Source organism: Poecilia reticulata, linkage group LG19 (assembly GCF_000633615.1).
Source record: "Poecilia reticulata strain Guanapo linkage group LG19, Guppy_female_1.0+MT, whole genome shotgun sequence".
In the NCBI taxonomy this organism is placed as follows: Eukaryota; Metazoa; Chordata; class Actinopteri; order Cyprinodontiformes; family Poeciliidae; genus Poecilia; species Poecilia reticulata.
This window is the reverse complement of record NC_024349.1, coordinates 28,309,094-28,318,877: the sequence shown is the minus strand read 5'-3', so window position 1 is coordinate 28,318,877 and position 9,784 is coordinate 28,309,094. Positions and strand designations below refer to the sequence as shown.

Below are 9,784 nucleotides of genomic sequence, written 5' to 3'. Positions count from 1 at the left end.
ACACACACACACACACACACACACACACACACACACACACACCAACACATAGACAGAAACTGATCGATCTATTTTTTGTTGTTGTATCTGAGCCGCCTCCTGTAAGCATCGCTTGGCTGTTTAAACGTCTGTAATATTCACCTCTTCGCATTAATTGTTAGAAATAAAACAAGCATAATGTATATAATCATTTGCATCTCATTTTGCCGCCAACGCCTTTGGCTTGTTTTTATTTCTTAATCCTCCTGATCTCGGTCTGAAGCTGTTACACTCACGCACCACTGGCTTTACAAAACAACCAACAATAGGGGATCTCAGTTTTAATAAGTTTGGAGTCACTCAACTATTAAGTTTGTTTACCTCATAAAAAAGTCTGGGATTTACAAAAGTAACTTTGAAGTTGGATACCTGCTGGAGAAATGAATTGAGTTATTTTTTTCCTCCCAAAAATAATAATAATAAAAACCTGTTTTCATCCTTCTTTTCATTTTTTTTAGGTGAAAATATGGTTTCAGAATAAGCGCTCCAAGTACAAGAAGATCATGAAACATGGCGGAGGCTCAGAGGGGGAGCACCTCCACAGCTCCAGCTCCATCTCCCCCTGCTCCCCGGCCTTACCCCAGCTCTGGGAGGTCTCCATGGCGACCAAAGGAGCCCCGATGCACCCGAACAATTACATGAACAGCTTTGGCCACTGGTACCCGAACCACCACCACCATCCTCACCAGGACGCCATGCAGAGGCCGCAGCTGATGTGAAGTGAACGGACTGCCTGCAGGCGACATGAACTCATTTGTCCAGAGGATGAACTTTACGGTTGCTCGTGCGTTTTGACTTCAGTTTTTGCTGCGAAATTCAAATTCGTGCAGCAAAAAAAAAAAAAAAAAAAAATGTTTTGAAGCGTCATCGGCCTCACGTCCTTAGAATATGGACTTTGTGTTTGAAGCTGAACTAGACACTGCATAAAGGGACTGTCGTGAAAATATGTGTACGTGGATTTATTTCAGCGAAAGAAAGAAAGAAAGAAAGAAAGAAAGAAAGAAAGAAAGAAAGAAAGAAAGAAAGAAAGAAAGAAAGAAAGAAAGAAAGAAAGAAAATCTTCCTGTCCGGAAGAATATTCCGCTAGGAGCAGTTTGCTTTTAAACACCTTACTGCTGTTTTCTAAAAACGATTTTAAATCATTTCAGTGCAATCTAGTTTTACTCTTTTGATCCCGATAATGAGTTCAGTTTAATGTTGTTGTAAAAGCATCCGGAACCTTTAAGTTTGAGTTATTCCAGATTCATTTACTGATATATTTATCTACAGTTAGTTGCTGAAACTGATTATCTCTCTCCACCTGCACTCCCAGAAACATCTTTCAAATGGAAAACATTTGATTGCGTTCTTCATTTTTATTTCTTTATTTATTTTAATCGAGATGTTCCATCAATGCATTGACTCGTATCTTTGAGAATTTTCCTTCATTTCAAAGTGAAACGACATAATCCAAGGTGCCGACTCTCTGCGCGGTGCTTAGGTTTGATGTAGCTTTTACGCACGAATCCAAACTCTTTAAATAGTTTAAACGCATTCAAACGATCATCTAACGGGGATATCTCGTCGTTTTTTAATAGCTGGATATGAGCCTTTTCGTCTTCCGTCGGAAAAGAAACGCTTGCATCTTTCTTTCAATTTCGTGAGAGGAGAAGGGCGCATGCTGAGCAGTCAGCTCAAACAACAAAATCACTGCTGTCATAATACAGTGACAAACGAGTAGGCTATCCCTTCAACAGACTGCGCACTGATTTGCCAATTCTTGCTGCTTGCATACAGTTTAATCAGGCTCAGACTGGGGTATTTATGTCTTCGCTGGTGCTCTTGATTAAATGGAGAGCTGATTTCTGATTAATGAAGCTGAAAAGTGCGTTAAAGAGCCATCCAGTGACTTTCTTTTTATGTTTTTCATTCATCACCCCGAACATTTCGGGCTGTCTGGCAAACATTAGGAGCAATTTGTCTGATGTCACATACAGGGATTAGAGGAATAACAAACTATGCATGCAGTTTTCCCCAAGATGTTTACCCTAATATTAGTAGTAACTGCTCGGGAGTTCACTGACTTCAACTCTGGCACTGTTAAAACAAACTGTTAGAATTTAACCAATAAAATCTGCGTACCAATTAGTTTGTGTAGATTTTAAGCAAGTATTTTTTATTTAAGAGCTAAAACACACGGAAATGAATGAGTAAAATTACTCAACTAATTCAAATTCTAGCTAATTAGGATAATTTTTTTCTCAACTCATTTGACCTCCAAGGTTAAAAAAAAACAGAAGAGAAAGGCAGAAAACTCTGAAAAATGTAAAAAGTTTTCTATTCTTAGTAAACAAGGTGCCAGAGATGATCGCCAGAGATCTGATGAAGACTTTAGAGCTATCACTTTAATCATCCTGGATTGTATAAAACATTAGCTTTTATCGCTCATGAACCTTGTCTGTTTGAAGACTTAATGTTGAAAATTGGTCAGTTTCCATCAGCATTAACAACTTTCACTAGATAATACTTGACACATCTTGGTTCTGTCAGCTATTTGGCATTGTAATTTGACTTTGTGCTACAGGCTACAGCAGAGAACAGTAACCTGATTGTTAAGTCTGAGTTGTCTCGTGAGTGAATTTCTGTGCTTAAAAGTATCGAAGATTTCTGTATTCGTTAATGTACAGAAGAACCTGCTAGCAAGCTGAGCTTCTAAACCCTGAGCAGTAGTTGTTAGTGTGCAGAGCAGCTTAGCTGTGGTTGCCAGCTTTTCAAGACAACTTCAGGATTGAGAAGCTAAGCTTGCTGGCAAGTTAGACTTTGCAATCAGCATTGTCACTAAACCAGTCTACAAACTTAAATTAGTGTTCCAACACAGAAACTCTCTCAGCCATAAGTCTTATGAAAATTCTGGACTTTTAGTTGTTAATTATTCATGTAACCCAAATAAACTTTTTTTTTTTTTTTTGCTGGACACCAAACACAACTAATAAATTGACTGACTGAACCAACATCTTCACTTGAATTCTAACCAAAAGGTTTAGCTAGGAGTTGTAAACAGCAAAGCTGATAACATTTTTTAGAATCTAAAAATTACAAAGCATAAAATGTACAAACTATTGTAGATTGCAATTTAAATATTTTTGATGAGTAATATAAGAAATACCCTCTACTTCCTGTTATCTAGTGCAGCACTAAAGTAGCAAGAAAGAATTTGTAGCAACCTGACCTTAAAGCTCAGACAAGCATATTAAAATTGTAAATCAATTTAAGAGTTTTCTACCCGTTAAATAGGCAAATTTTGCTCATAAATATTGCCTGAAATATATTCAGATAAAATGCATGCAAACATATACACTAAATTTACTGATTAAACTGTTTGTTTTTCAGTGTAGCAATTTTGACGTTAGAGGTGTTATAGCTGGATATGAGATACAACAGAGACTTTCTCCACACCAAGTCCTATAACAGCATGTCTGAATTTATATATTCACTTATTTCACAGTACCTATAAGGTAGACGACAAAAATTATTGCCTGATCTTAAAATAAATTCTAATCCAAACATGAGAGCTATTTCTGTTGGAATATAACCGTCACTGCAGGTCAAATTATAAACTGACACATTTTATTCACTTTTTTTTTTTCACTAATATTTAATCCCTTAAAAAAAAAAAAGACATTTTTATAGTGCAAATTTCCAACCACTCTAAACACAAACATATTTATTCTTATGTCTCTCTGCTTTATACAACAAAAATATGCTACTCAGCTGTGAAGTTCAAGGAAGAACAACATTTCTAAGTGGCTGCCGCTGCTTTTCCTGAGCAGAACACTGACTCATTCAGCTCTTACCTCGCCCGAGGAACGCGCCCTCATCCAGGAGCTCTTCAGCCATCTGCCGTGTTTCCGTGAAGAACAAAGCGCTCGCTAGAGCCGCCGAGTTTTTGAACCCCTTCCCAAGCTGATTTTTCCTCTCATAACCACCAGTTTTGTGACATATTAACATCTCCTTCTTTGTGCACCCTTTTTTTACCTCCTCGCTCCTCATCATTATGTTGCCTTGTTAATAAACATGCGGGAAGACGAGGCGAACGCTGCTTGTGCGCTGAACCAAGCTGACGGAGGGGGGCATTGGGGAAAATTATAGGCAATTTCACATCTCTAGATTAGAATAATGGCTCTGTGGAGTTGGACAGAGAAGAGTGGGAGCTTTCAAACGGAGGGGGACCAATTATCACGTAAGCAAAAGTGAAAAGGCCTTCCCCGTGTAATAGACAAGCTGAGAGGAGAGGATGGAAGGCTGGGCTGACGGCTGAAGGCTCCTGATAAAGGCAGCTCTGACTGTATCAATGATGTGGATGCTGGGGGTTATCAGTTATGAGCTGTCTGATGGATTTTAATTGCAGGATAGCAATAGGAGGGAAAATAGCTTGTTATTAAATCTCTGTTGCTGTGAATGGGTGAATGGCAAAGCAGGTCTCCAGGGTGATTATTGTTATTAACTTGAAGGATCTGACATGTAGGGTAATTGTAAGCAGCTTCGCCGCAGGAAGAGAAGTGAATGTGTGGTTTCATAAAATAGGCCGTGACTTTCTGTTTTGGGGGCCAAGCTGCACAAATACACTGGAGGTGGAACGAAGTCTTTTACATGAGTGTGACCTATAAAGCAAGCGAGGCATCAAAAACACACTAATGGTGCTTGCTACGCCTTCTCTTCTTCTCCAGCCTGGACTTGCCCTGCGTTGGCCGAAAACAGAGGTCAGCCAAGGTTCAGGACTCCACAGCTGTCCATGGTGCCTTCCTCCCTTCACTTCACCCAGGTTTACAGCGAAATGACCAGCCTGAGTGATGCTAATGCAGCTGAGGACGAGCCCGGCCCTGGACAGCTGCTGGGAGTCTTTCCGTAGCAGCCGACCTCTGCCTCAACCCGCACAGATGCACTCGAGAGACAAACTCTGACACCATCATGTCGACAGCGGAGAGGGGTAATGGGGACAGGGCCTTATTTGTGGTCTTCCAAAATGCCACATTTGTGGATGTTTCTATTTCACAGCAACCTAAGGTTGGAAAGTCTTTATATTTAATTGAGCCATGGAAAAAACATATTATAATGTTGTAGCCCATTGGACCCTGGAGACATTAGACAACCCTCTATATGTTGTCAGGTTATTTAATTGTCACTTTTCAACCACATTCACACATCAGCATGTCTTTATGTAAAGGTTAATATTTTTTTCATTATTTCTATAGAAGGAAACATCGTTTTTCCTTGGTAATTTTACCCAAATGTCCAGCATCACACTCAAGTTCAACTCTTCCCCAGCCACACTCACACTGCTGTCACACTTGGACTTGACACAAACGGACACGCCTGACAGCCCCCGTCCCACTTGTTGGCGAATTCATGTTTGTCCTCGGCACAAATGTCTCCCCTGACGGCGCACAGTCCGGGAGGCCCACACACACTGAGGGAGCCACCAGGGGGGATTACATGTACTTTGTGATGAGATTTCATTGATATCAAAAGGCAATAGTAATCATGCCGCTTTTGTCAAATCAGCACTGGGTACATTTACATGCTGACTGACGCCATAGACAACTGGTGTTGAGTTCAGTGGATATAAAACAAGAAGGGGACACCAGGGGGATGGGATTAAGGAGCTCTGAAAAGTTAAGCTGTTTGTAGCTGAATGTGCAAAAAAAAAAAAAGATGTGCTGGGAGTGTGATGCCAAGAAAATTACAAGTCAGAAAGGACAAAAAGCTTGTTAACAAAAGTGGCAACAGGACATTTTTTTTTCTTCTTTAAAAATAAAACAGAGCAATAGGAAAAGTTACATTCATATGTTACGTAGATATGTTTTGATAGGTTTAAACACTTTCGTATTTTATTTAAGGGCGTGAAGGCTTTCACTGAGTGTTAATGTCACGTTTGTCACCGTTGTAGCTGCTGAATAAACATCTTTAAAGGCCTTTAATGAAGTTGTTAAAACCCTCACAGGTTCATCATCTTTTCAAATTTGACATGACTGACAGCAATGAACTGATTTCAGAATTAATTTTAAATAGCATCATAATTCAACACCTTGGCAATATTAGCAGTAATAACAGTTATTACAGGTGCTGCCTGTAGAAGCAGGCCACTTCAGGAACAGTGCTGGATTAGCACTCATAGGTCACATTAGGTGCCATATTTTTAGGTTATTAAAAAAACTCAGGGAAAGTTAAAAGTGTCCTGCCCCATCTAGAAAATGATTGTATATATATATGTGTGTGTGTGCGTGTGTGTGTGTGTGTGTGTGTGTGTGTGTGTGTGTGTGTGTGTGTGTGTGTGTGTGTGTGTGTGTGTGTGTGTGTGTGTGNTGTGTGTGTGTGTGTGTGTGTGTGTGTGTGTGTGTGTGTGTGTGTGTGTGTGTGTGTGTGTGTGTGTGTGTGTGTGTGTGTGTGTGTGTGTTGAAAGGTGAAAGTCAAAATATGGATGTTGGAGACTGAAAGGTAATCTCTATAAAAATGTCCATTGATGTTTAAAAGTGGTATATGGAAAAATTTGAAAGTAAATATAAAGAAGCCAGTGGATTTGTAAATGCTGCTGGCTGAAGTGTCATCTGATGTCTAATGATGTCTATATGTAGTTAAAATAGATTTAAATATGAATATTGAAGTCGAATTAAATTGAAAAGTAAAAAATAGTCAACTTGTCAGGGTTGATCAAATTAGCTTCCCAAGCTAAGCTGGTTTTACGGTCTGAACGGAACCCGTGGAGCAAAACAGTTTCATTTTGAACACACGTTTTGGGATTAATTAAGAAAAGGACAGCCGTTAAAAGACCACCAGGATACGAAGTGCGTTGTGACAGACACGACCCTGGTGTCTTACAGCAACACCTCCACGGGTGAGCGCATACCACTGCAGCTACTAAAAGCAGCAGAAACGATTCATTAAAGAAAAAAGAACGAAAAAACCCCACCGTGGGTACATTTTCTCTCCGTGTGTAATGGCGCACTGGTGGTCCATGTGGACGAACTCACAGTCAGCAGTTTCTCCATCATCTCTATTTTCAGAGTGTTTGGAACATCATGGCCAACCAGCCTCTACAGCTCACATTAATAACGATAGGAGTTTAAAGGAGCGCAGCTGTTTTGTTGTCTTTTTCTTTTTCAGTGTGACATGGTGTCTAAAGAACTCGGTAACATCAAAGGTTTTCTTACCGAGCTTCGCAGTGTCCCACGTTCCAATTATAACATGAGAAACCTCTCCTACTTCCGGTCGTACGGCCTTTTTTTATAAGTAAAAATGTCCTCTTCCTGTAGAAATAAATGTACAATATTTTTAACCTTGGGTATTTTTTAAAGGCAGTGTTTCAAATCAAAATTGTTCAATAAATAAGCACGTAGCTGTACTGTTTATTCACATCCAATACGCTCAGAGATGCGCGTGCGTTTATGACGTCTCGCCGTCTCCTTGCCAACGTGCCCTCTGATCCCGCAACAGAACAGCAATTAAATCCACTGACTCCGGCACGTCTGCAGCTATAGCACTGAAAAAAGTTATTATTATTATTATTATTATTATTATTATTATTATTATTATTATTATTATTATTATTATTATTATTATTATTATTGTTGTTGTTGTTGTTGTTGTTGTTGTTGATTGTCCGATTTTCAGATTCAGGGACAATTTTTTAAAAAGCTACACAATAAATATCTGCATTTAATCTTTGTGTTTTTCTTCAGTAGAATTTCCACTGTGTTTAAGGTATTTTTTTTCTATTTTTATTTTTTAAAAAAGTTATTCTTATACATGATCACATGATCCAAGCACTGGTCATACTTGGAGCGTGTATACCCAGTACATGCGCCATGCTGGTATGTTTTTCAGGTTGGCGTATCTTGTCTTCATATCCATAAATAGTCCACGGATCCATCCCAAATCCTGACATTGAAGGTCAGGCTTCGATGTCAATCAACAATAATAACCTTCCCTCCACAATTAGACGACAACAGACGTATTTTCACGTCCCAGTTTGTCACATTTACTAAACATGTTCATATAGATGTCTTTGAATTCCCAAAGCACTTTCTTTTTTTTTTTTCGGACAAACTTTGGCTCTTAAAAACGGCGTCTTGAATCCTCCAGTCGAGTCTTTACGGGTTTCTTTAAAAAGTGCTTGAGACACAGCGATCATTTAACACCTTTATTCATCAGACAGGAAGGCAACAGTTTGACTCATTACATGAATATAAAAACGGTCTAACAGCACCACAGTGCTCTTTCTTGTTCAAATATGATCATAGTGGTTCTGCATATATATTTATATAAAAACATTTATTTACAACCTTCAGCATTTTTTGTACAAATCCTTATAAATATGTCCTGAGTTCTTTTTTTCTTTCTTTCTATTTTTCAAGCTCTCCACAAACCCACATGCATGATTGGTTGCAGCACAGTTTTGTGATTTAGTTTGTGTTTAGGCTACTTGTTTTGGGAGAAGAAAAAAAAGACACTTTGCATATCATTTACAAAAGGATTATACGGTAGAGGTGATAAATAATTTAAAAATAAAACACGCCAGATGTCCCTTAAATATGCTACCAGAAGTGATTAGAAATCCCTTATGTGCTTTAAAAATAAAAATCTGGAAGTCCAGCTCTGGAGACTCTCTGCGGACATCCAGAGGCAGAAAGCAGTGTTTGGTTTCCGGCCTCCTCTGGCTCCATTAGAGTTCGCTCTGCAGAGTCACTGTGGGGAAAACTCGTAAAACACAACGTGGGTCTGCGCCCGAGTCCAAGTTAGTAAACGGCTCCCACGCTCTGCTGCGGCACCGGGTGGTGCACGGTGCCCGGATGCTGTAGGTGGGATCCCTGCTGGTACCAATGGTTGGTATAATCCTCCAGGTAGGGCGGCGACGAGCTGTGGGCCGGCTGCGGCACCTGAGGCCGGCTGATCGGCGTGTTCTGAGGGGGGCTGCTGCCGTCCCAGACGGCGGGGGAAGGCGGGGAATTACAGGCCATGGAGTCGCTGGCGTTGGGACTGTGCTCCAGGGGAACCTCGCCGTTTTTGTACAGCTTCTTGAACTTGGATCTCCGGTTCTGGAACCAGATCTTGACCTGAGACGAAAAAAAAAGAAAAGAAAAGAAAACGGGAGTTAATTACTGATCTAAAATAAAAAAAATAATAAAACATTTGATGCGTTAATATTGCTATGAAAAAAAATAAACCAGTGTTAAACAAATAATAATTGTAACTTTTTTTTATTTTTATCTAAACATATGTTTTATTCAATTTTTGTCCACGTGGGGGAAGTTTTTCTTTAAAAGGTTCCTTAATTCAGGACCAGTCAGCCGCAGCTCACCTGAGTCTGAGTGAGGCCGAGCTGGGCCGCCAGCTCCGCTCTCTCGGGCAGGGCGAGGTACTGCGCCTTCTGGAAGCGCCTCTGCAGGGCGGCCAGCTGGTAGCTGGAGTAGATCGTCCTCGGCTTGCGGATCTTTTTGGGCTTTCCGTTCACCATACGGACCTCCGGTTCTGGTTCTTCTTTGACTGTAAATATACAGGGGAAAAAAAGACCGAATGAATCAAACTGATCGCACATCATAACTGATGAGTCAAAAAATAAAGAGGAAGGAAGATGAACGGGAACCGTAAAATAAGCCTAACCTGTCAGCAAAGCGATTTTAAATCAATGTAAGAATTACTATTATTATTATTATTATTATTATTATTATTATTATTATTATTATTATTATTATTATTTTACTCAGGGTTA

At 39.8% G+C, this 9,784-nt stretch overlaps 2 protein-coding genes across 2 annotated transcripts in view; one reads left to right on the top strand and one right to left on the bottom strand.

The window, feature by feature from the left end:
• The window catches only part of dlx4b (distal-less homeobox 4b), a 5,202-nt gene extending 2,177 nt beyond the window's left edge, over positions 1-3,025 (top strand). The window contains exon 3 of the mRNA XM_008438134.2: positions 498-3,025. Coding sequence (XP_008436356.1) covers positions 498-758 — 261 coding nt within the window. The 3' untranslated portion in view covers positions 759-3,025. The remainder of the gene's footprint in view (positions 1-497) is intronic.
• Positions 3,026-8,200: 5,175 nt separating this feature from the next.
• dlx3b (distal-less homeobox 3b) overlaps positions 8,201-9,784 on the bottom strand; it is a 2,798-nt gene continuing 1,214 nt past the window's right edge. Inside the window, exons 2-3 of the mRNA XM_008438135.2 lie at positions 9,374-9,558; positions 8,201-9,128 (exon numbers count right to left, since the gene is read on the bottom strand). Coding sequence (XP_008436357.1) covers positions 8,811-9,128; positions 9,374-9,558 — 503 coding nt within the window. The 3' untranslated portion in view covers positions 8,201-8,810. The remainder of the gene's footprint in view (positions 9,129-9,373; positions 9,559-9,784) is intronic.